The sequence below is a fragment of the Amblyomma americanum genome, chromosome 6, assembly GCF_052857255.1.
Source record: "Amblyomma americanum isolate KBUSLIRL-KWMA chromosome 6, ASM5285725v1, whole genome shotgun sequence".
Taxonomy (NCBI): domain Eukaryota; kingdom Metazoa; phylum Arthropoda; class Arachnida; order Ixodida; family Ixodidae; genus Amblyomma; species Amblyomma americanum.
The window spans coordinates 22,471,794-22,499,131 of NC_135502.1; the positions used below are offsets into that span (position 1 = coordinate 22,471,794).

At 47.9% G+C, this 27,338-nt stretch overlaps 1 protein-coding gene across 2 annotated transcripts in view; it reads left to right on the top strand.

The window, feature by feature from the left end:
• The first annotated feature begins 4,177 nt into the window (after window positions 1-4,177).
• qsm (Zona pelucida superfamily protein qsm) overlaps window positions 4,178-27,338 on the top strand; it is a 246,215-nt gene continuing 223,054 nt past the window's right edge. For both annotated transcript variants that reach the window (XM_077668775.1, XM_077668776.1), the window contains exon 1: window positions 4,178-4,622. In XM_077668775.1, coding sequence (XP_077524901.1) covers window positions 4,526-4,622 — 97 coding nt within the window. In that variant the 5' untranslated portion in view covers window positions 4,178-4,525. The remainder of the gene's footprint in view (window positions 4,623-27,338) is intronic.

Sequence of the window (27,338 nt, forward strand, 5' to 3'; positions counted from 1 at the left end):
GCGTTTGTTCGGCTGGAACAGCCGTTGGAATGGGGCTATCTGCAAACCTAGTTAGCCGCCTTCCAAATTTACGATGAGGCAGGGATGGTTACGATGGTGCTGTGGGGGGTGCGTGGCTTTCGCCCATCATTCGACACCGAATTAGGTCAGTCCGCACTACGACATTCATTTGCTGTTGTTGCTGTCGCAGTTTGAGTGTCTACCACATGGAATTCTGCGCAATAAAAACGACTCCCGTAGTGTGTGGTTGTGTGTTTTTAACGTGCTGACAGAGATGGAAGAGGCCTGAAGGCCTTTTTTCAACGATGGAAAATGCTTTCTGGAAGTCGTTGGTGAAAAATGACGGTTTCATAACTAAACAAGGTGTCATTCATTCATTCATTCATTCATTCATTCATTCATTCATTCATTCATTCATTCATTCATTCATTCATTCATTCATTCATTCATTCATTCATTCATTCATTCAACAATAGCTATGCATCTAAAAAAGTACCAGATCCTGTACTACTTCTTAATGCGTTGTTCTTGTTTGGCGCTATTAAGTACCTTTTCTTGAAAATACTTGGTATTTCTTCAGATTTCGTATCCCTGGCTTGGATGACAGTAGGTGCAAGCAGATAAATAGTAATCTAGGGCTGGACCATATTTCATTTCTTATCTAGGCGGCCAGTCATGCGGGTGAACAAAACAATGAGGCTCCCGAAAAAAAACGAAAACAATGACCACCGATCGCTAATAAGCTGAATATATTCTTACAGATAGCTTTTGTTCTGACGGTTGAGCGACGGCAGATGGTTGCGACAGCTTGAGCAATAAGAAATCAAGGGTCACTGCACATCTGCCAAACACGCATGATTTGCTATCGATGAACGCTTTTTGTTAGGTTCAAGTCTTGCTAAAGATACTTCGTGATCACCATGAATCCATAGGGATCACCATCATCACTGTTACACCGTATTCACTCCATAATGCTTCTTGTCGGCGAAAAAAGTCGCTTCAAACATAGCCGTCTAATGTCGAGTAATCTTACTGCTTGCCTAACAGAGTTAGTCGTGTTTCTTTTTTTTCTCTAGTTAGCGTACGCATGTGGAAATGCTGGAATGAGGTCGTTTGTTGGGAAGCCGATTGAGAGAGCTTAGCAGCCATAAACCTGAAAGACGGCTCTAGTGAAGTGTGCTCGCTCACTCGCATGCACACAAGATAAGGAGCATATTGCATTTCTGCTTCGTTTAAAGCTCACAGTGGCAGGCGGCTCCGCTTCGATTTCATAAGTTCAGCTCTCTGTCTAGGATAAATTGAGTAAGCTATGACGCCGGTGATTTACAAAATTTCACCTCACCGCATTTACAGCTGGAGGGCAAACTAGAGCTTCACCTAGAAACACACTATAAATCCAGCGAGGCTTACACTAGGAAGCCCCATTAAGAATACATGGGGAGCAGTTCATTAAAACTTCCTGAACTTCCACAGAATCGGGCTTAGGTCGATTGGTTTTTGGGGAAAGGAATTGGCGCAGTATCTGTCTCATATCTCGTTGGACACCTGAACCGCGCCGTAAGGGAAATGATAAAGGAGGGAATGAAAGAAGAAAGGAAGAGGTGCCGTAGTGAAGGGCTCCGGAATAATTTCGACCACCTGGGGATCTTTAACGTGCACTGACATCGCACAGCACACGGGCGCCTTAGCGTTTTGCCTCCCCCCATAAAAACGCCGCCGCCGCGGTCGGGTTCGAGCCCGGGAACTCCGGATCAGTAGCCGAGCGCCCCAACCACTGAGCCATCGCGGCTGGTATGACTTAGGTCGAATAAATCGAATTCGTACGCTGGAACCTCATTAGATAGACATTTCAGGAATTGAGTTCTGTAGGCCCGAGTCATCCTTGTTAAGGTGCTTTGCAGACTCAGCAAAACTTCTGCGCAAGTTGAAAGCAGAAAAACATCTTTTTTATGAGATGGACAAAAATCATGCGGTGATCATTTTATCTCTTGGTGCAGGGTATTTCACCGCGTGCCAGTGTCGTGCCCTTTTAGCTGGTATTCCGGGAACACATTGTGTATTTATTTATGTATGTATTTATTTATTTATTTCCACAGTTAGTTTGGTGCCTACAGCACTCTTGAAATGGGCGTTACTGTTAGGGGGAAGACGTACATGCGTAAAACAGGCAGTACACTGCGACATAAAAAGAGGCGCCCCTTCTGGTGCTTGATACACAGCTTTTTTGAATGGTGTCTAGTTTTTTTCTGTCACGTCGTTGTCGTTGAGCAGAAATGAAGAGTGAGGGCTTCAAGAACAGGAATTGGAGACGGGAACCACAGGCATAAGCCTCTGGCTTATGGAGCCTCTGACTAATAAAGCCGCTGGCATATTAAGCCGCGCGCTTATGACCCCGCTGCGGTGAAAAGAAGCAGCCGACTTGAAGGGACAGATATTTTAGAGATGACTTTAATTATGATGGTCGAAATAAGAGAAGAAAAATATAACTGAAATCACTGTAAGCTTTGTAACTCATCTAAAAGCTGAAAAGGGAGGAGAAATAGAAACAAAAGTTAACCATTGCCTAAAAAAATTGAGGAAGGATGGTAAGCAACTTTTCATCACTCATTAATTAGTTAGGCTTCATCTTACCAACTGTTTGGGTCGCAGAATTCACTTTCGCTCTTCTTATATTAAACCTTTTTCAGATTGTCCTGTTTTCCTTTAACCCTTAATGCGGGTAAAACACGTCCCAAGTGCGTGAGAAAGTGCTCCATATCTGTCCCCTTTTTCTGTTGAAGACCTACGCATTCTAGTAGGTTCTACTTGGTCCAGCTGAAGCGCGCCCAGAGTTTGTTGGGTGCATCCCAGGAAATCGAGTCGGCTGATGACGATATGTGATGTGATGGCGCCGGGATTCAACTGTGGGTATACACTTGCTTAGGGGTGTTTGGTTTTACACTCGTTCGTTGAGATTTTGTACAGGTGCCCGCTTACACTATTCTCAGTACCGTATGGCTTCGGTGATGAAGCTCTAGGCGCGGTGTTGTTATGGAGGCTGCCATAGTCCGACGGGCTCACAGCTTGGTTTACTCAGTTGAGTTTGTATACGCTTACATGGATTGTCGTCGAGGTTTGCCTCGATCTGTTATCTCAGAGTTGTGCACCACTTCTGTGATTCCTAGCTTGTTCTTGGGTTTCGTCCTTGACGGAGGTGGTTGGCCATCGTAATCAGCGGTGGCCAAGTGGCCTCAGCATCCACCTCGCGTGCGGGAGGTGCTAAGTTCGGTCCGGAGCGCCGCCGGGTCTGTGCACCTCGGCACTGTAAAACATGAAAGCACAAAAAAGAGGGCTCTCTCTAAGATATTGGCACTTTCGCACTGCTTTTCTCGTGTGTGCCGCTTTCAAGACGCAGGAAAGAAAACATCTGGTTGGGGCAGTGGAGATTAGGTTCTCATCGCTGTCCCTATTAACGCGGCAGAGATACATGCGCCCCAGGGGGCTTTGTGCATTTTCGCCCTGTGCATTGTCAGGAAAGCGAGTTTCCATATTAACTAGGCGCCAGTGCATTGAAAAAGTGTGGAGACCAGAAAAAAATACTGTCCATAATTCGAGTCGCCCGTATTAACGAGGGTCGCTTTAACGTGGCACGACTGTATAATGATGTCTGGAAGGATGAGTGAATTGTATGTAGGGGTTGTTCTGTACTATGCAACTCGCGTAGCCCCCGTTGGTGCTCGTTTGCAAAGCATGAGGTCGCGTACCTTCGCAATTGGCGTGGCTTCATGCTCTCGCCTGGTTACTTTGGCATTCTAGGGAAAGTTGGATTTATCTTGTTTAAAAGTTTAACGAAAGTCGGGTAACCTAACATCACCGTTTATTTGTGACATTTAGGAAACGTTAAAAAATGGAAATTATGCGCAATATATTAACCTTTCACCAAACAAAAAAACAAACAGAAACATTGTTGTAATGTTTCGGCCCAACCTGAGCTGCTAGATGGCACAGTGCCGCCTCCATTCAAATGATGGCGCCACCGAACTCACGACCAGCCCCGCGTGGCTTCACCCGCTTCACGCAGGCGCCCTTGAGTTTCGACCGGTCCGCTGCCGCCGTAGCCTTCCTCCCCAGCCTTCTCTCCCAACCACCTTCCCCTCTCCCTCTCTTCCAGTCCCGCTCCGTTCTCGCGTGGTCGTCCTGCTCCTCCGACTGCTCCGTCGGCACAGCGTGGAGCTGCGTCTTCTGAGGGCGGCCAGTTGACTCGCCGGACGGCCAGCTGGCGTGTCGCGCGCGCTCCCTCCCTGCCTCGCTCGTCCACTGCACTGCTGCACGGCGTGCGACTCCTCCTGCCCTTGCGGCCGCTCGGCGGCGAAGGCGATCTGAGTGCGATCTCTTTTGCGTGTCCGTGGCCAAAGTGTGTTTGACCGCGTGACTCGGTTTGTGTGCGATGAGCTTCGGCCACCACCCGACTGGCGTCACTGTGTTGTCTCCCGGAATTTGACGCTACCGTCGCCGCCAACGTGTCCTCTTCTTGTCGCCTGAAACGATGACGGAGTTTACTCGCTGCCGTGCGACCGCGCTTGTTCTGCTGGCCGTTCAGGCCGCGTGCATCTTCGGATACGCCGCCGGCTCCGGTGTTGAAGGTGAGTTTGTGGAGCAGTGTCGTAATTGCGCTAATCCTTTTGCATGTTTTCCTCCGATGTGTTTCCTCCCTGCCCAGTGTGACGTGCACTTTCTATATGCGCGACAGTTGTGTCCTTGCTGATGCTATTCAATCTTGAAGGCGGGTCTTGTCTAAACGTCCGAACCAAAACGAAACTAACGGACACGTCTCGTGTGATCAAGCATCGCACGGGTCACGTGGTGAATGGACTCCACGCCGCTGTCCGCGCCTCGCAAAGCATCAAGATATAACAATGGGAAACACGGGATGAATGGGGCATCAACGCTCTTGTTCCGCTCGTGAGGATCTTTCCCCGGCGCTCTTCGCGCTCCCAAAGAACCGGCTGCGGCCGACAATTGCCGGACAATTGCCGCGTGCGCCACAGGTACGGTGCAGACCGCCCCCTCGTGCCTCTTGGGCACACGCTGGCCCATTTCGGTCAGCTGGTCTGAGGTCAGTGTGACCCCCTTTCCCGTCCCCTTTTGTTGCTTTACGGTCTTCTCGCGCGCACGGCCTTCGTTGTTCGGCGAGATTTACATACATCGCGGGTGTCGGGGGTCGCATACAGCGCGCCCTACGTTTACATACGTCCGCTGCATTCGTCAATGTGAACGCGGCCGCGAGCGCCCAGCGTTTATGTGAAGGGTGGATGCTCGTGTTCCGTCAAATGAAGAAACAAAGAAAACTGGGCGTACTCGGGTTCTACTCATACACAGCAATTCTGAACAAAAGTACTTTTCAACGGGAAATAGTTCATGAAAACATTTTTTTTTTCATGTATTGTAAGATTTCAGTAGAGCAAAAAAATCCGCAGATTCCCCCCTAACAGACTTGCATTTTTTTTTGCTATTAGCGTTTTTGCTACCTTCAAAAACGTTCCCAATTTCTTTTTTATGACAGTCGCAACTACTCGATGCGAGCGATGGATATGGAGCGAAATTTGGAATATTTCTATAGAGCACCTTACAATATTCTAATGTTGAAATTTTTTGCCCAATAAAGCCGGACTTGTGCCCTGAAAGATAGCGTAATGTGATCCTTAGGGACGTTGTTTGGGGACAATTGGTTTCCCTATTCATTTTCCTCCCACTCCTCCACTGTAGGTAGAGACCGCGTGTGAAGTAAGGGTATATGTTAACAAGCAAGACTGTTGCACTCTTCAGAACAAAATGCGGTCGACTAGTGCCAAAAACGCAAAATAATCCGGGGAGAATACTTGCGAAAGGGTACCGCCTTAATCTTAATTAGTCTTTTTAATCTGCATGCATTTATCGACATGCCTTGTGCTCCAGTTGAGAAGGAAAGAATATCGGGGGAAAATACTTGCGAAATGGTACCGCTTTAGTCTGGATTAGTCTTTTTAATCTGCATGCATTTATCGACATGCCTTGGGCTCCAGTTGAGAAGCGAAGAATATAAAAGAACACGGACACTTAAGCGCAGCCATGTTCTATTAAATTTTCAGTCGCAAGTTGCGCACGAGAGCTTTCCTAGCACGACGCGTTAGCGTGACAGCAATATCTGTTAGGTTCTGTTCACGGCTGTCACTAGCAGTGCGTTAAGGCGCTGTCTTGAAAACTGGGTAGCAGGAGAATCTAGGGCTCTGCTGCGAAGGTTTGGGTTGCTGCAAAGCTGTTGAAGCAAGAGAAAAAAAAAAGTGTGCGGGGAGACCCAACCGAGACGATTAAGTCACCGCAGAAAAGTTTGTTTTTGATATTTATATATTTATAAATTAATTAATGAATGTTCGGTTGCGGTGGCTTGTTTGCCCTAGCACTGTCGCCCCGCACGCATTTTATTTCGGCACACTCTCAACAAAAGGAATGTATCAATAAAAGTAAGTCGGACAGCACGATAGTTCTCGTCCGTGGGTCAGTAGTCCAGCGGGGTTATATTTTCGGCGGGACATTAATTATGCTCGTGTGCCATCCAACACTTCGGTAGCTCGAGCGATCGTTCGCGGCACCACTACCAACAAAATAAAATGCTGCCTACAAAACTAGGCAATACGCCAGAATCACACGAACGAGTCATTGTCCTACTTCAAAGCCCTAATGCACGCTTACGCTGCCTATCCGCGTCCCTACTGCAAGACACAACCACTCTGCGATTTGCCTCGCCCGGTACAACGGGGTGCTTGTAGCGCCTCTTTTGCGCACCGCAACAACTCCGGGCGGCACGTGAGCGCTCGTGCGTAATTCTTTTTGCCTTCCCGGTCGCGGGAACACACACGGAAGAAAGGCGGCCAAGGGACTAACAGCAAACGAAAGCGCATCTCCGGCTGCAGCGGACCAGCTGCGTGTAGCCAGCTTCGTTTGCTCTTCTCTCGGGGGCCGACCCTTCACCCAGGCGCATGCAGCTCGGCTTGAGGCCTTGCTGTGCAGTACGCGGGTAACGAGACAAGCAAAACCACCGCGCGGGCGGTCAAACGAACCGCGCCGCCGGATTCACGTAGCGAGTGGTTGTGGAGAGGAGGCAGGAGGGGACGTGGAGGAGGAGAGGCCGCGCTACTTCGCCAGTCGTCGAGACTGGGTCAACACGGCGTGTGCTTTGTGGCGCGCAGATGAAGACGGATGCACGCTGGGCGCCAACGACGGAGCGAGAGCCGAGCAGTCGTTGGAAAGGGGGCTCCTCTAGGATGCTTTTTTTCCGTGTGCGTTCGGAGTCTGGGTTTTTCTTGCTTCTTCTTCTGTTTTTACGCCTGTGTTCCGGGTGGATTCGCGCGGCGCGACCTATTATGCAAGCTCACTTCCTTAGCGGCGAGGGCTCCGAAGTGTAGACGCGGAAGTTCCGGACGAACGTTTTCCGAACAATTAGCGATTTGCGCTCGGCAGTGCTTCTGTGGCAGGCAGCTGTGTGTGTCTCTTTCCGCCATGAAATGGGTACTAAGGATGCAGTGGCGAGTATTGATGTAACCTATGGAATGATGGAGTGCATAGTCCGACGAATGGGCTGACGAAGTTCACTGCAAGAAGAATGCATGAAGGTAACCTGCAAGTGAATTTAGAGCTTATCGAGATGTCCAATGTCTTTTAAATATGTAAAAAGAAAGTTCATTGCAAGTCTCTGTTGCCTGAGCAGGCTAAGGGGCCTAAAACTTTGTCCATTGTTAGGGGCACTGGGCAGAGCTTCTGCATGCAATGTTCATAGTACGCACGCTCGTTAGCATACGCAGGGCACTCAAGCAGGATATGTTCCACAGTTTCTATCGAAGCACAGTTGTCGCAATGCGGACTGTTCATTTGTCCAAAACGGTATCGCAGGCCATTTGTATATGCAGCATTCAGACGAAGTCGGTGATAAAGTGTTTCGAGTTGTCGAGGAATTCTGGGTGAGAGTCTTGATCTAAGATGTGGGTCGATCTTCGTTTTTTTTTTTTCCACCTCTTCCACGCTGCTCTCCTTCAGTCTTTATCTCCCAAATTCCCCTCCCTACGCAGAGTAGCATGCCAGCGATATTGAAACGCCGGCTAAATTCTCTGTTTCTTCATTAAAGAGTCTCTCTCTCTCTCTCTGTCTCTTTCCGCAAGACCAAGGAAGAGGAGGCACTCTTTACTGAAACCTGGTTACTTTCGCCGGTTACATACCTGGCAGGCTGCTCAGAGTTTCTTAGCTACTCATATGCTTCTTGCGAAAATTCTTTTGGCCGCGTGACCTTTGGTGCCAATGTATTACTTCTCTTGCATAATACTCGCCTGAAGAGCAGGGGTTCGCCTAAATCGCTGCTCTTTAAAATGTACACTGCTGATTGTGTGTTAGGCTCTTAATGTCAAGATATGACTGATTTTGTTCTAACCTGAGCAGAAACCCTGCCCCTTGTTGGTGTGAAGACTTTGAGCTTAGGCCAGACTGAACCATTGAGAACCGCGCTCTGGGGAGTGCTAGCGCTTGGACATCACTACGGTAGCACCGGAGGCTTTTGAGAAACGTTGCTTCGATGCTGGAATTTTTATATGTGGAGAAACCTCTGGCCCTTGAGCATGCTCATATGCCCTTGAAAAAGCATATGCCTTTTCAATGCCCGTAAGAGTGCTGATTATATTGAGATGAATGGTACTGATTTATGAGTAGTTAAGCACGCCCAGAAATAAAGATGCGGCGCGAACCGATAAGAATTTGGGACAAAAAATAATTGAAATCTTCCGAAATCATACATTGCTCAACTCAGTCTTTTTGTATTATGAACACTCTTGCGTGCAAAGTATTTCGATGAGGAGTGGGGGGGGGGGGGGGGGAGTAGATTTACTGCTGTGCCACAGCAGTGTAGCGGTAGAGCACTACAAGCAACATTTTTTCACTGTACAGTACAGTACATCTTTATTTCCAGAAGACAACTGGATGGTCTCTTGGGCTAAAAGCTACACAAAAGCTTGACGAGGCCCAAGAGACCATTACAAGGCAGCAGCGTAAAGAATAGAAACATAATAGATGAATAGTACATAGGTAGACAGTAATAGGGAAATAATAAAACAGTTACTGTGACAGGTAATAATGATGTCACTCACATAAAGCTACCAGTAATGAACTGAAACCAAAATAAAACAACTGAAAAGCACATACGCGGAAACAACAAACAAAAATTAATGGATCACAACTGCACAAAACATGAATGTAATTGTTTTTTGTTCAAGCCCACTGTGTGTCTATATTTGTTTAGTATTGTAGGGAGGTTATGGGTAAGTGACTGATATTTATAAAATGTACGAAAATGAACGGTCGTACCAAAAGTCCAGTAGAAACATTTTCAAAGAAGTTGGTGCAGAGCAGTAATTCTAATCATAACTGCAGGTGTTTTATTCTTAAATACAAGACCTCGACCTCTTTCGATGAGAGCAAATTCTCAGTGCTGCTAATTAATTAACTATCCCCACCCTCCCGCCTTCTCCAGCCGTTTCGAGACGCTGCCTAGTCGCCTTCGGGTCGCAGTGGTGAAGAACAGCGCTTCTCGCCAATCCCCTGCCCTTCCCCCCCCCCCCCCCCCCCTTCCACTCGTGCACTTGCTGGTTAGTTTAGACGTGTACAGCTGCACATTCGCTAATTAGTTAGTGCGTCAACTGAGAATAAATGAGGCGCCTTGGCGACATAGATAGAAGACCATCGCTGTCCATTAATGAAGAACGACGTGGAACATCGCCTTTGAACTATGCTTCTTTGTTCTCATTTGCGCTATCGCTTTGTTCCTTCGGCGTCTCATTAATGCTCGAACGTTTCCGGGCAATACTTGAACCTTGTGCCACTAATTAACAGTATTTGCCAGCTTCGCTACAGACGCTCCACTTTCCGATCGGGGGGGGCGAAATATCAAATTTTCCTCGCTTTGTAGAACAAAGCCATGCAACGTAGCAATTCGTTTCCTTTGAATACCAGCCACGGCCATCTCATTTCAGCGAAGGCAAAATGCAAAAACGCCGAGTCCCCCGAACTGTGCGAGGTCAGTGCGCGATTAAAAAAAAAACACACCAGGTGGTCGAAATAAAGCCGGGGCCTTCTACTACGGCGTTCCTCATAGCCATGGTTCACTCTTCGGAGGGGGGGGGGGGGGGGGGGGTGGGTTAACCCCCTCATAGCAGACAACACGTTTCCTTTGATCATGCATAACAATTCTGGACAAGAGCATTATCAACGATAATGAGTTTATGTGCGCAGTTATTTTATGTATTTTAAGATTTCACTATTACAGTCAGTATGTTCGCAGATCTCCCGTGAACAGACTTGCATTCTTTTTAGTATTGACGTTTACTATCGTGAAAAACGTTCCACATTGGTTTTTTATGGCAGTTTATAGCGAACGATGAAATAAAAAAAAAACGTTAAAAGAAAGGTTTTGCTACGCGTTGGAAGAATAGTCCATATACCCTCAATATTTCCATAACAGTAGGTTCCAACATTGCAATATTCGAAATTTTTATCCAAGAATGTGGACATGTGCATGCCATTCTATTGTTATTCGCGCAAAATGTGGGGCCCGCAGCGGCGACGCGACATCTATTGTATGAATCTCGAACGCCGGAAAGATTATGAGCGGGAAAAAGTTGAACTGGAATCTGTATACTATCTCGGCCTAGGTTTTTAAAAGAATGCCTCCGGTTATTTTTCTTTTTTTTTCATAAAGAAATGCTCGATCGTACAGGCTATTGGCAGCATAAAAGCGATTATTGTAGTTGACATTCAAGTAGTTGGGCATTTTTGAGTTCTGCATGACACCAGGAAAAACACTGCAGGTGTCAGTTTTTCAGAAGATAGATACTTAAAATAAAAAAAAAATTGTCGTCACTCGTACTGGGAAAGTAATCGTCGGTTAAATGAAGGTCAGGCGTACCGTTACATAGATATTCTACCTAGTATAAATGTTCTCCCACCTTAAAGGTTCCTTAAAAAACAAAGTGGACAAACACCGTTCCTGCGTCGAAATGTTAAACCAATCATCCTTGCTCTCCCATCTGCTGGCCTTCCTGGTTTATTGTTTATGAGGGTTTAACGTCCCAAAACGACTCCGGCTATGAGGGACGCCGTAGTGGAGGGCTCCGGAAATTTCGACAACCTGGGGTTCTTTAACGTGCACTGACATCGCACAGTACACAGTAGCATTTCGCCTCCATCGAAATACGACTGCCTCAGCTGGGATCGAACTGGCCTACCTGGCTAGCCTCAGCTGGTGGAGTGACAAATTTTCTTTAAACTGTGAGGCTTCTGTGAATGCTGCATAGCTTTTTTGTATCTGCACGGCTGCGCTCGAGTGGATGGCTGTGAGTAACTGCCCCAGTATTACGAATATTCCACCTACAGATCCTCCCAATCCCGAGCATGATGCTCGCAAGCGCTGCATTCTCGCGCCCGAACAAGCGACGCGTCGTCCCCGCAAACGAATACGCCCGTCTTCATGCGAAGCGCAGGCGCTCTTCGCAGCGTGTCGGCTGAGGGCACAGAGCGTGTTGAATGGCTGTGCTTCGCTTCGCCTTCACGCTTCTCCGCTGGCCCCGCTGACCCGGAAAGTGGGTGGCCACGAACCACCCGACTCGCGCGCCTGCCGCCGTCAACTGGTCCCCGAAACTCTGCCGCAGCCAAGCCCGGGCGAGTCGCGAAGAAGCGCGGGGCCTATGCTTCGCAGCTTCGTTGTCGTTCCCAGCTTTGATAGATGACGCCCGGCCCGACTAGGCCTTTTCTCCACGCTAGTTTCGTATTCTCGCTTTTTTAAATACGGCAACTGGCTCCCGCGCGGCTCAATGGCGTGGGAGCCTGTGCGTACTGCGCGGCACCGAACTGAAGCGCGCGCTTCGCGTTCACCCCGCTCAGCGAGCTTGTCTGTGCCGCTCTGCCCGCTCCCATTGCGTGAGCCATCACTCTCAGTCATGTAAACAAAACAAACAAAACAAAAATGATTTATCTTCCTTTTTCAACTCTGATTTTTTTTTCTTCGCCGCCTTTCTCCAAGGGTGTTTTCACACGAGCGCTCCGGAGTTATTGGTTCTGACCGGGCGGCGGAACTCGATGTCGAGAAACGATATTGGTGCCAGTGATTGGCAGTCAGAGACGTTATTGATCTACGATTTGCGCCGGCCGCTTAGGCTTTCTTCTTTTCATGCGTAATGCTTTTCGCATGGCCACTGACGTTGCGTGAGCGGGGATATGCGCGCGTAGCACGGCCTACGCATGCTCAGCATGTGTTAGAGTGTGCACCAAAGCAAATGTTTTATCGTGCGGTCTCCGCATATATCTGATTTAACGTATGTACAACAACAGCTTCCGCGTTATGCATGGACGTGCCACTGACGTTTTCACAATGAGCAGCATGTCCCCCATCCTGTAACTAGGCCCGGCAGCCAAGCATAACCAATGTAGAGTTAAACAATGCCATAATGGAGTTATAAGGCCGCTAGAATTTATGACCATAAGTTTGTTATATCCGCAGCGAATTACTTCATGCTTTAACCTTTTCAGGTGCGGCTCGCAATTAATCTTCATAAACATTTTTGGTCTAAAACCGTTTGTGCAGGCATCAAGAAGGAAAATTAGCAAGTTTCTCAACGGAAATCTCCCGCGATAAGAGTCCTTCTGACATGCAGCAAGTTTTACGCGATGAGTGAAAATCGTGGTTGAAAACAGTAATGTCGAAACCCTTGGATTCATCTACTTTTAACTAATACTCGAGAGATCAGGTGATCCGTAATGCTTATTTCAAAGATGCATCTGATGCTAAGAACACAGAAAAAAGTTATATTACCATGGTGGACAAAATGGTGGACAAAACTTGTCCAAATAAAAATGTCGCTGTGCGTGCTACTAGCGTTAGTCTTATGAGAAATAATATTTGCAGCATTTAGGCATTCGCTATTAATGATATAAAAGGGGCTAAATTTGTCTACAAAAAGGAAAAACTGGTAAAGGAAAGGCTCTAAATTACCAGTGCGCACAACCTTTGGATATTTTCATAACCTGGACAGGTAAAAATAAGCTGCCACAAGCAACTCTGGCTTTTACAGCTCAGGATTAGACGAAGTTTTTCGCGTAGTTCTGTCACCATGCAGCGTGCGCAAGGAAACATAGGTACGTTCGCGCACGTATATCACGCGCGAGAGCGCATCGCTGTTGTCCATGGCGATGGGAACGACGTTACCAGCATTCGGAAGAGCGGGCCTCAGCGCGTCGGCCGAAAAGAACGGACCTTCCGGAACGGAAGAGCCGCCTCGAACGCGGCTGATTGAATCACGGATTCCGAGCAAAAGCTTGCCGCGTTTCCGCTTTTCCTGAATCTTTCTTCCTTATTCCATACGTGTTTTCGCCCTCATGTTGCGGCGCTCGATAGAAATCGTCCACGAGGAGAGAGACAAATGGACGCAGCGAGCGATTGGGCGCAAGAAACGATGCGCGGAAAGAAAGAAAGAACGAATGAAAGAAAAGAAAGAAAGGAAGGAAGGAAGGAAGGAAGAAAGAAAGAAAGAATAAGAATAAGATGACAAACTATGCGCCTCGAGTCCGCGGCTCTTTGCAGACGCGATAACACTGGATGGGAGTCGAGCTTTATATTCGCTGCTTGGAATCTCCTCACGTGTGCGCTTGAAGTGCACTGAGAGCAGTGTACATCCACACCAGCTCAGCTGAAACCGCAAAACAAAAACGGATAGCATTCGCTTAGCCCCGCCGCGGTGCTCAGTGGTTAGGGCGCTCGACTACTGATCCGGAGTTCCCGGGTTCGAACCCGACCGCGGCGGGCTGCGTTTTTATGGGAGGCAAAACGCTAAGGCGCCCGTGTGCTGTGCGATGTCAGTGCACGTTAAAAGATCCCCAGGTGGTCGAAATTATTCCGGAGCCCTCCACTACGGCACCCTCTCTCTTCCTTACTTCTTTCACTCCCTCCCTTATCCCTTCCCTTACGGCGTGGTTCAGGTGTCCAACGATATATGAGACAGATACTGCGCCATTTCCTTTCCCCAAAAAAACCAATTATTATTATTATGCCATAGTCTCCGCGCAGTTGATACAGCGCGCTGTTTTCTCGGCATCTGAAGTTTTAGGACATTAGTAGGGTTAGGATAGCGTTGGGTGTACTTGACCAACCGGGGTTTACGCTTTTTCAGTGCTGAGTGATGGGTATGACAAAAGGAAGAGTACATGCACTCTCGACTTCGTGCCCTGTCGCTGTTTGTATACTACGGAGTCGTCCAATGATTTTAGATATTGCCCAGGGGGTGCGGGAGCCAGGCTGTTAATGTTACGGGCAAGTTAAAGACCAACTAAATTTTCTTTAATGAACTTCTGGTCCGATAACTGCGATCGGGGATTGTAACTGTAATTGAGGTTAAAGGGTTGAGTTGCGGCGTGGTGTCAGTAGTTTCTACTGGATATTGCAAAATGATTTGGTTGAGATGAGTTTGGTTTCAATCTGCGTGGGAACGATCTAGATCGAATGTTGTGAGGTCAGCATGCACTCTCCGCTTAATAAGCCTCCTTCGTCATCGCAATGCATTTTGTTTGAAACATTTCCTGTCTCTGTCCCTTCCGTTCTGCAATAGCTGCGTAGCTGGTGAAGTCTTGCAATATAGGGCGACGTTTAACTTTTCTCCCTATCTCCCCCCCTTCGTATTCTGGGCGAGACTGCTGATTCCTTCTTTCTACAGCCTGTTCGGTGAAAGAACAACTTTGAAGCTGTTCTTTCGTAGTCCCCGTATCTAACATATATAAAAAAAACCGGAATGGCCCCGGTGAGTGTGCGGCCAGCAGACTACGTGCTCTGCGTGACATCTACGATGTAATGATTCACTCCATCTGCAGTACACCCGTTGTTGCAGGCTAAGTCACTAGTTTCCGTTGCGACGATCTTTTCCCGGTGTTTGCCATCTAGCGTGCAGTGTTTGCTGTCGCTTTGACAATGTTTCGTGTAACATTTTCCCATGACGTAGCATGGGAGGATTGCCTGTTGTCTTCTCAACAGGTAGTCCCAACAGGTAGCTTCTCAGGTTTGTTCGTGACGCAAAATCAAATAACAGCTACGGAATGAGACAATTGGCCCAAATGGACATGAACTCATAGTTGAAGGTCTCAGTTACCTCTACGGCCTCGAAAAGTCTTGACCTGAAATTGGATTTCTATGCAATACCATACTGAGGCGGCTGAGCGAATGCCACGGGTTGCTTGGAGGCTAACTTACGGCAATTTCTAATGAACGGAAGGTCGTGCTACTTTGAGTGCGGACGTTCATAGTTCATGTTAAGCAGACCGACGAACAGCGACTCCAGTGCACACGTGTGCGAAAGATGCATCTAAGAAGATGTGAGAAATGCTAATCGGCTTGCTGATTCTAAGGCCAGTACTCTCAGAAACCAGATGTCACTACGGGCGCTGTAAATATAAAAGATCGCTCACTCATGGAATCACTTATGAATACTTAGCGTGTCAACATTTTTGTCTAAGGCTGCGCTCACATCGATCAAAAAACAGCCCCCAGTTCTTAAATAGAGTCCTTGTGTGCCGTCTTACTAACCACATATTTCATTTATGCTGCATTGTGCAGACTGTTAGCTTTATATTCCTTTTTATACTTCTGGACACATGCAGTAGGACATTGATATCAGTGCCATTGCTTTGTGATGAAGAAACTCTCGTTACGCAATAATACGTTGATTCTGCGTTAAATGGGCACAAGGAAGTAGGAGTGACTTAACAAAGACACATAAGTTCGCATCATGACAACGAAGTTTTCAAGCTAACTTGTCGCAAGCGCCAAAAGAGAATTTACGTAATCACATTTGACTGCGCCCATACATAAGCTCACACCAATGAGAGCGCCTCTGCGCCTGTTGTATACGTGAATTAACCTTGTCAAGCAAGTCTCCACTCTACTTCTTTCCTTGCTTGATTGTTCTTACACTCCGCTGCTTTTTGTCTCCTGGGAAGACCATTGCGTTTCACACCCCGCAGCCTCCGGGCGTTCCAACCGGCAGTGGTAGCTGGGCGGCCTGCCAATTAGGCCTCGCCACCACGCTGGCCCCAGGATTGGTTCGGGCGACCTCGTTTTGTTGCTAATCGGATATTCTAGGCCGCGCTCGCTCAGTCCGCACCACACACACAGAGTCCCGCACTACGCACAACTGAGAGGCTGGCGCGCTGCGGTAAACACTCGCCTGTGTGCATGCGCGCGAATATTCATTCCGCGAAGCGCGGTTTGGTTTGTCGAACACGTATATAGCGGAGCAGTACACGCGTCCGCGCTCGGAGCGATGCGGGCCTGCGTCACCTCGCCGTGCGCGGGCATGCATACCGACGTTCAAATTAAGGCTTTCTGTCGTGACTCTCCCCTCTGCCCCCATGGCCGCACCCGATGTCCCGCGCGCCGTGTCGTAGTTCTGTACAAACAAGCCGAGCCGTGTTTTCCGACAGGCGCCCGAAGCTCGCAGTCGCCGGTGATTAAACGGCGCAGTGCGGGACATGGCCGTGTTTAAGGCTGTTTCTCGTGCGCGGCGTATACTCGCAGCTCTATCGATGTCGCGATGCGAACTGCCTCCGCCGCCATGGTTTGCGCGGCCGTGACACGACGGATGGAAAGCAAGGACATGTTCAGCTTTCATCGCAGCAGCTGCGTGGAAGGAATGGGGATGCAGATGCGAGGGGGGGGGGGGGGGGGGTACTGGTTCCAGCTACTCCCTGTTAGCTCGGGCGTGACTCGGAAGCAGCCAGGGCCAACAAGGAGTATTTTAGGAGCCTAGTAGTTCATGCCTGACGAATAGCAACAACGCTTTAGAGAGAGAGACGAAACAATAAGCGGACGATATGTGGGCACTAACTGAAAAATGTAGTTAATGTAGAAGGCGGGGGGGGGATAAATGAAACGTTGAGCCGGTGACTAAAAACCTTTCCCCCAAGCATTTCTATTTCTCTCCGAAAGAGCCGAGCACCAGGCCGGGTGAAATCTTGTACTCATTAGAAAAACTGTGGGTACTGGGCGGTACTAGGGATCGAACCCAGCACCTTCTGATAAGAGGCAGATGGGCTAGCCACTAGGCAACATCCGGGTCCGGAGGATGCCTCCGGTGGCTACATCTTCGGGCACCTGTCAAATTCTACGGATCACTGTTACACGAAGGCGCAGGTTGGGCTTCGTATAACTGATCTCGCCGTACAAAACAAAAAAAAAGAACATAGGACAGGCCTTGGTTCCATGAAACATTTAGGGAATTCTGAGGGGTAACACGCTTCAAAGCGAACCATCTCGTGGTGTCGCATGTGAGTTATCGTATTTTATCGCGAAGATAATTCGTCAGTCGTGGTCGTATAGGAATCCACTGCAAACAGGCCTCTCAGGAACCATCGACAAATTTGCTCAGTTTTCTTGCTACAATGCAGTTAGTTCTGTGTTCAGAAGCTTCTGGAACACGGAAGCGCATGAAAAGTCGCGTTTTCTGGCTGTGTTGAGGCATTGAGGTGTGCTGTGTGCTGGTAGTGCAAACAAAAATAGATAAAAGTAGAACATAAAATCTTTGACTCATGGCAGCATGCTTAAAGCGCCAGTAAATTCAGGTTCTTCGTGGCTTTCGTGTTCCTAAAAATATGGACAGCTTCGCAGACAATTTCAAGAGACTCAGTTTGTTTTCCCTTCTATGACTAAAGTATACTTTCACTGCGGCACAAGACTTGAAAAAACACCCAAGGAATTACATTCTTTGAAAAAAAAAAAAGAGCTACATAAAATGCGAAACATTGAACAAAGTGCGCTGGTCACTTCTACTTGTGGAGCAATGATTGACTTCATACTAATGAACTCTTCTCTTTCGTCCTCCTTTCACCTCTACAAGAGCGAACAGAGCTCGTGATGAAATTTTACCCGCTCTTTGCGGAGCCAGCAAGATTTCAGCTCCATAAAATGAATATTAATTGACGAGTTTAATGGAATCTCTCAATACGGAGTAGTTTTCAATCGTGAGAGTAACTACTCGACACCGTCCATATGAGTGCATGAGGACGCCTGCAAAGTAAAGTTGACTGCGAAACACTGCAGTTGAAAAAGAAAATCACGTTTATCGAAACACGACTGCCGAGGGCGCGGGCTCAGCAGCCGGACGCGCTACCCACTGAGCCACCATAACGGGTGCACTTGTGGCAGCAGTATTTATAAGCACACCTGATTCCAGAAACCAGCCGTTTAAGTTTTCAGCAGGGCGAAGTTGCTGCCAGGGACATGCTTTTGTAAGGAACTGCGCACATATTACCCCTTTCAAACTCTTCAGGTCAGAGCATTTACTTTCGAAAGGAGAGGAACTGTCATCACACTCTCATGAAAATAAAAACTGGTTTTTGGGGAAACGAAATGGCGCAGTATCTGTCTCACATATCGGCGGACACCTGTACCGCGCCGTAACGGAAGGGATAAAGGAGGGCCTAAGAGAAGAAACGAAGAAAGAGGTGCCGTAGTGAAGGTTCCGGAATGATTTCGACCAGCTGGGACTCTTTAACGTGCGCTGACACCGCACAGCACACGGGCGCCTTTGCGTTTCGCCTCAGGGTTGCATATACGGCTAGAAACTAAATCCTTCGGCCTGAAGACTTTTGGTTAAAGCTGTAAGCTCATCGAGAAAGTGCGCGCACTTTCCGAGTATGGAGTAGATTTTCCAATTTTCTTTCGGAAAAGAAAGCAAACGTTCGACTCACTGCGGTGTCCGCAACCATTCTCTTTCGCAAGCACTCGAGACCGTGCGCAGGGAGGACATCGAACGCAAGATGCATCGGCGTTGCGCACAACAAAAGCATGCGCGACTCGAAAGACTCTTGCTTAGCGCTGCGGTGGAGGCGGCGAGCTCGGCCATTTGCATATTCATTCGACGCGTTCCGTGTCGCACACGGCCGCGAGAACGTGCTCTCGATCATGGGAACCCGAACACCGCCGCAGCAGCTCGCCGAAACGTATACGCCTTAATTAACGACTCCCATCGTCGCGGGCTGCTGCGCGAGCGGAAACCGGAGGTTATTGACGCCGCAACATAACCCCCTCTTCGCCACTTTCCTTTTTCTCCTGGCCTCAAGGTCTTTCTGCCCCGCCATATTGGTTTATATATATATATATATATATATATATATATATATATATATATATATATATATATATATATATATATATATATATATATATATATATATATATATATATATATATATATATATATCTTCGAACACTGTACTTCTCTGTTTTCTTCACTCTCCTGTTTCGTTCATATATAGTGGGGTGCTCAGGAGATGTTCTCACCGAGGCTAACCCATGCATAGTTTCGCTGGTTCTTAATCAAACATATTTTTTTTTCGGCCCTTAGTTACAGCTAGCCGCATGTTTACCGGTCGACTTCCCAGCAAGGCTTGTTCGTCGTCTGCTTTCTCCCAGCGACTGTGAGAAACCGCGGTGCCGTGATTCGCGTAAAGAAAAGCCAGACCAACCCCCCCCCCCCCCCCCCCCCCCCTTCCTTTCTATCCCCTCCCCTTCTCCTTACTTGTTTGGCGCCTGCGTTTTGTCAAGGCGACGCCGAACGTTCTCGTATGGACAACGTGTGTACCTCGCCTCTGTGGGTGGTGGCAGCGAAGGGCGATACGCTCAGAAGTTCACGGGAGTCTGTTCCCACGACGTCTTTGTTGTGAAACAGTCCCTTCTGTTTTTCTTCTTTTCCCGCCAGGCCATGCACTCCGGTACCGGAAATGCGCGGCAAGTTCACGCGTAGTGACATAATCTTGATGTTTGAGTGTTCAGCGATTGAAAGCTTCTATTTCACCGTCAAGAGGACGTCTTCTGCAGCGGAAGCGAAGTGAGGGGAATGTGAAAGCAGGATCACATACTTTTGCGCTTAATAATAATAAATGGTTTCTTGCGGAAAGGAAATGACGCAGTATCTGTTTCATCTATCGTTGGACACCTTAAACGCGCCGTAAGGGAAGGGATAAAAGAGGGAGTGAAAGAAGAAAGGAAAAAAGAGGTGCCGTAGTGGAAGGTTCCGTAATAATTTCGACCACCTTGGGATCTTTAACGAGCACTGACACCGCACAGCACACGGGCGCCTTAGGGTTTTGCCTCCATAAAAACGCAGCCGCCGCGGTCGGGTTCGAACCCGAGGACTCCGGATCAGTAGCCGAGCGATCCGGAGTTCCTTTTTGCGCTTCATTCGACTATTTAAGGGGATAAACACTTCTCGCACACGGCTTGAACGTTACTGCTTTCACGTTTTGATAGTTTGCTGTTTTCGCGCTGTTTACGTCCTCACTTTTAGCGGTCGTTTGAAGGAACGGCACAAGCTTTTGAAGCTACTCGGACGTGGCAGACAATCCTAGTTGTGCGGAAAAACAACAAGAAATGAATAAGAGGAAAAGAAAGAGAGAAACAAAGAAGGATGAACTAACTGCACTAAACAGGCGACAGCTTGGTGATCGAACAAGGCTGTAACCCAGACGGCGATTTTTGAGCTTGATACCGTGGTAAATTAAACCCAAGAGTTTCTTTTTTCAATCTTTTTAGTGCTGTTGCGCACACACTTCATCCGTAGTGGTCGAAAGTCGCCGTTATCCCGCAAAATAACTGCCAGTGTTGGGACATATCGTCCACTCTGCTAGAAACATATGAGAGCTACGAGCCTGCAACTTGCTTTCACCGGAGATGTTGGTACGTTTATACCAAGCCTAGAGCCCCATCGCATAGTAAGTTGGCAGTTCATGTGACCCTAAGCAGGCAGCTCAGCACTTGCCTTGAAGAGTACTTTGTAATGCAGAGAAACACACACACACACACACACACACACACACACACACACACACACACACACACACACACACACACACACACACACACACACACACACACACACACACACACACACACACACACACACACACACACACACACGCACACACACGCACACACGCACGCACGCACGCACGCACACACACACACACACACACACACACACACACACACACACACACACACACACACACACACACACACACACACACACACACACACACACACACACACACACACACACACACACACACACACACACACACACACACACACACACACACACACACACACACACACACACACACACACACACACACACACACACACACACAGTTATTGTTATATATGGTCCAAGTAAGCCCGAAGAGGCTGATACTCTGTATATGGGATTGGAGAAACGGAAAGAAAGGGTCGTAATTAGGTACAATGAATTTAAAGAGAGGAATGACATGAGTCTACAATCAAAGCTGGCTACAAGGCCCCTACTGAAATTGGGGCTGAAACTCGGGCTATACAAGCAGAGTGACTCGAATGACGTGGCAAGTAGATTTAAAGTTCGGTTGTGGGCCTAATTTAACGTTATCAATGAGCGGCTTGCTCTCCAGTCGGATCTGGGCGATGGCTAACAGATCTCGTTTTGATGCGTATTTGAGACAAACTGAAATTAGTTATTTGTGGAAACGTTGGTACCTACTCGATAATATGTGGGGAGACGTGACGAAGGCTACAATTAAGCAGACAGAGCAAGTTCGCGTCGATATGTTTTCTGGAAAGCTCGTTCCATTCTTAGGGTGCACAAGGAAAAAAAAAAGCTTCTGAAGCAAATAAATGTTTTCACAAAATGCGACGCCAAGTTCCTGACGTTCTTCGCCGCGATGCATGTAATGTGGTCTTGGAGCAAACTCATCGTGCAGCGTGTAGTGATAATGCAACTCGAGAAAAGGCAGTCTTTCTCCCCTGTGCCATTAGATGGGACAGCCAAATGGATTTTCGTATGTAAACATAAGCCAGGTTGAAAAGTACGCCACACAATCCATGAATGATGCATGACTTCGATATAGGAGCTCGAAAAGATTTCGCTCGCAGAATGTTGTCGGAAGCGCGGCAGGATTTAGAATGCACAAGCTACAGGCTCACAGATTACGCGTGCGGTCCTAATTCGGAGTGGCTCCACAGCACCAAGCCGTAATCCGCACAGCGCTTCCTGACTAGGTCTCTGCTAATCCTGGTAGGCTATTCTGGATGAGAAAGTTGGCCCTGCTCATTTGCCGTGCGATGTATTCTGTGGAGCCCGATTGTTGCGAAACTGAATGGTGCGGAAACCTCTGAAAGAAAGAACGGAAAGACACAGGAAGGAAGCACAGAAAGAAAAAAAGAAAAGGATGAAAGAAGGGAAGAAAGTAAGAACTAAAGGAGGAAAGAACGAAAGAGAGAAAGGAAGAAAGAAATTTAAACGATCGTTGACTGCGTCAGGAAGGGCTCAGCAACTTCGAGTCTTCTGTCGGTGCACGATGCATTTTTTTGGCTATGTTTAAAGCGAAGAAATGAACTGAAAGCTAAGATATCCAGGGTAAAAATGTATAAGGAGTCTCACACGGCTTAGTTAACCTGAATATTGATCTAGGGTTGAAAGTTATCCTGAGTTAACCTCAATATTCATCTATGGCGAACAGCTGTCTGTCACAAATAACCTCATCTGCCACAGTGATGAACACAGCACGGTATAAGTATAGCCAACTAGCTGCAATTTTGTATGCTCGTAGAGTACAGATGGCAAGCTAGTTTATAGAAGTTGGCACTTTTTTCTTGCGACCAAGGTTTGTCAAACGCCTGTCAGTTAGCCTTCATATTTTTGTATAAGGATGATAAGGCTGTTTCGAAATAACGCCTGGATCACTTCCACACAGTGGTGATGACGAAAGGTTTTTTTTTCTGTTTCAAACAAAAATAGACATGCACACAGAGCATCAAAAAAAAAAGAAGGAAGGGGACAACATGGATAAAGCATTAAGCACGATTTTAAAGGATAAATGTGTCGCTTCTTACGCAAGTTGTCACCCGACTCACATTTATATGCATTAAGTTGATAATTTCAGTATATCTATATTATTGCGATGGTTGCTGCCATCCGTGAAAGAGAGCTGATAAGTACTTGAACAGGGTAAGCTGACGGGCTAGTTGGTTTTGCATGATATTTCAACAGCGCAAGCTATGCACGGACAGAGGACGAGAAAACTATCAGCGCTCGTGTGTCTGTTTTCTCGTCCTCTGTCCTTGTCTAGCGTGTGCTGTTGAAATATCTGATACGTACGCCTGCAGTGATACTGTAGCCGTATGGCCGCGCTTGGGTGGATCCTAATGAGTAATTACTTCCTTATTTTCGTGATACTATAAGTTTTAACTTGCTGGCACGAAACAAAACTCCACTCGTTCGCTCGCTCCACTCTCACTCACTCACACACTCTCACTCACTCACTCTCAATCACCCACTCACACACTCTCACTCACTCACACACTCTCACTCACTCACCATTCTCAATCACTCACACACTCTCACTAACTCACACATTCTCACTAACTGACTCACTCACTCTCACTCACCCACACTCACTAACTCACACATTCTCACTAACTCACTCACTCTCACTCACACACACTCTCACTCACTCACTCACACACTCTCACTCACTCACTCACTCACTCACTCTCAATCACTCACTCACACACTCTCACTCACTCACACACTCTCACTCACTCACCATTCTCAATCACTCACACACTCTCACTAACTCACACATTCTCACTCACTCACTCTCACTCACACACACTCACTAACTCACACATTCTCACTAACTCACTCACTCTCGCTCACACACTCTCACTCACGCACTCTCACTCACTCACTCACTCACTCTCACTCACACACTCACTCTCCCGATACCTTTCGTCGTATTGCAGTAGAGCAGGCCGTGCCAGATAGAGGCACACACGTACTACCTAGGTCTCCGACTATATCAATTCTGGCCGCACGTAACGGCACGAGGAAGTCTCCTCGCCGCCGCGCAACTTCTGAAGCGGAATGAAAGAGTCGACAGAAGCTGCAAGCGTAGGCGTCAAGCCAAAAAACAAAACAAAAAACTAACCTCTGAAGAGACGACAGAAAAAAAAGAAGCTAGCACTAAATAGGGAGGGCGAGTTGGTAGATGGAAGGGCTTCGTGCTCGTCGCGTAATGAGGCGCCGGCCACAAGATGCGTGCGCTTCCTGAGGACCCCGGGCTCATTTTGAGTGCGAGGAGGCCTACGAAGCCGCGCTTCTTAATGCGCTGCTTTTTTTCTCCCTCCTTTCGGCAGCGCGTTGCAGTCCTATTCGCCTTGACTACGTCGCTGACGTGGTTCCGTGCTGTCGCCCTCGTTAATGGAAGCTTGTCGGCCGCTCTTCGCCATTCGTGTTGGTCACGTCCGGGGAAACTTGGCGCGTGTCGGTGGCGCCGTACTAACACCTTAAAAAGTGGGCACGTAGCCTAATTTGTTTCTCTTCTGCGGGCATCCTTGTTTGGAAGGTGGTTACTCTGGCGTTGAATATCTGTGCGCTTGATGAATGTGTTTTGGCAATGACACTTGGTTTTAGGGGACCATTAAGAAAGGGCCTGCGGCCATGTTAAGAGAAATATTAGATCCAGGTTTGGCTAGAGACGAAAAACTATCACATACTTTGATCAGTTTAGAGCTGCATAAGCTTGTGATACATTTTTTAGGAAGTGAAAGTACACGTATTCGCACATGTAATTAAGGTACAGTCGGGGTAAAAAGTCTGTGGACAATGTGTTCCTCAAATGAAGCCGATAACTCTATTTTTATCCGGTGGCTGGATACCACAATTGCGCAGATGAAAGAAAAAAAAAATTGAATTTCACCTCCACAAGTGTGATCTACAGCTGTCGGATAATTGCAGAGCTAACGGTTTTGTTTCAGGAAAACAGGCACCACAGACTTTTGTCCCCGACTGCACGTCAGCTTACTCGCGAACTAAACCGCCAGGCACCTTCTATCTCGTGGAGAAACAAGACGCACAGTTTTACGAGGAGCAGACTGCTCAACACCACAACAAAACCAGGGAAGACAGCACAATACTCCTTCCACAGCATACCAAACTCTTCACGAAGCGTGCTCGAGTAGTCAGAAGTTACTTGGATTCAGGGTCAACTCTAGGGGTTTTGAATCTGGTAGCTGTGGATAGATGTTATAATTATGAGCAGTACTGAAGGGGCGGTGAAAGTTGCGGACTTTATAGCTCTACCTGTTATAGGCAAGTTACTCAGGTTTCGCGTTGTCCCCGATGACGTGACCACCATCCCAGCTGCGACGGAGAGAATCATCGGCTATATATGAGTGCAAGTGACAGAGCACCGACACGGCGTAGGAAAGGCGGAGCAATACGAGATGACTTCGGTTGAAGGTCATCCGCAAGCCACAGGTGCCGACGGCCAGCCACAAATGTGCGGGGCCTTTGTGAGGAGAGCAGCAGAGCGGACACAGTGAGTCGCGTGTCGTGCGTGCTCCATCGACGTGATCACGGCGCCTCTTTCTCTCTCTTCTGTCACTCTCTCGTTAACCCCTCCCTCAGGGGGTGGTTCAGGTGTCTAACCAGAAGTAAGACACTTGCGGTGCCTTTATTCTCCTCAAAACGAATTTTAATTCTGATGGCCCTAAAAAGTAGAGACAGCAGGGCGAGTTGGAATGGTGTTACATTAGAGAATTAATCATTGTGAAAGAAAAATCAGCTACGGTTTAACTACTGCTGAACCTGGTTAGAGAGCGAACGCTGTGGTGTATCGGGCAAGTAGACTCGACTTGTCTGTAACGTTGAGTGTGTTCCGGACACTGGATAGGCAGCGCGCCCACGCTGCCACCCTGGCAGGTGGCAGTTAAATTGGTGGTTCATCGCGAGAGGTTGGTCACCCAATGAACGCTGCGGTCTATTCTACCGCCCTCTACCGGCGAATCGAAAGGTCAGAAGTCAAGGTCAAAGGTCAAGTGGTGTGACACCATGGTGGACAACGCATGGTACGGCCTGTGGCCACAATTGACCTCTGGTTCACTTGAAGGTCAACCGGCAATGCACGGCGAAATCGGCTTTAGTTAGCGTAGTGAAACTTTCGCTTCAAAAGCCAAGCACTGACCCGCTTGCAATGCGAAAAACCTCAGAGATATGTTTCCTTCCTTTGCGCTGCATAGCTGATGTAATGTCTACACCTGTAACATACGTTGCCTCGTTGTTGTAATAAAGCGCACATAGCAAGCTAAAAGAAGCACCTAACTGGCAAAAAAAAAAAGGTCAGTAAAGCAGAGCTACATCGTGGGAATAGCGCTCCTGAGGTTAAATGTTCTGGAAGGCGATGCAAGTTGTATCGATGATCCCCCGCCTGCACTCGTGCCCTCCATCGGCCAAGAACTGCCGGGATATGCTCTTTCGTTGATCAATATCCGGCGCCTTGTCTTCGTGGGCCCGCTCTTATTCGCCAGCGTACTCTGTTCTGTGTGACGGCGCAAGGTTTATGACTTGAAAAACTCCTTCCGTTTTCTGTGTGAATAACAACACAAGGCGCGAGAGGAGTCCTCCATAAACCGAGCGCAGTCGCCCTTATCTCCCAGATTTCGCTCTTCCATCGCGCACCCCTCAAGTGTGCGCAAGGACTGCGCCTGCGTCTGTCTGTCTGCCCACCGTTTGTCTTGAGGAATCAACCAATCGACAATCGATTCTCGTCGTCTTTTAAGAGCAGCGACCAAAGCGCCCCGAAGGCCGATCTTTGAAGCTCTGACGGGTACTCGTGAACTTGTGCACCTCGCTCTGCCATTCGTTACGGCTCGGATTGTGCGGGCTTTTTTTCTTCCATATACAATACTCTGCTCGCACTCTTCGATCGAGAAAGTATTGTCTTCTTTCTCTCTTCTCCAGCTCTTCTGTCTTCGTCTTCTCTTTCGCGTGCTCTTGATAGGCTTTCATTTGCTTTCTTTTACATCATCGCAATGGGCGCAACATAGAAGAGGGAACAATATTTTTCTCGCTTTTTTTTATCTCTCTCTTTCGTCGATTAAATACCTTGCTTCCATATAATTGCGCTGCATGATGGGGCGGCCCTGTTCCAACTTGTCTATAATGGCGTAGAGACGGCGAATAAGGTTTGTTATCGATAAAATTTAGTGCCTTGTGCAGAGGGGATACAGGCTAGTACTCTGTCGTGCGTGTGATTAAAGTGGTGAAGATTGATCGGCTGCGTACAGATTGAATATGAAATACGAGGGTATTCCCGGACTGTGCCTGTTGCCTGGGTATTCACGGCTTTGTTGGCGCTTGCATTACGCGGGCAAACTTATGTGCACGAACTGCATATAGCCTTCGGTGAGTTGTTGGTTGATCTGGCATTTCCGT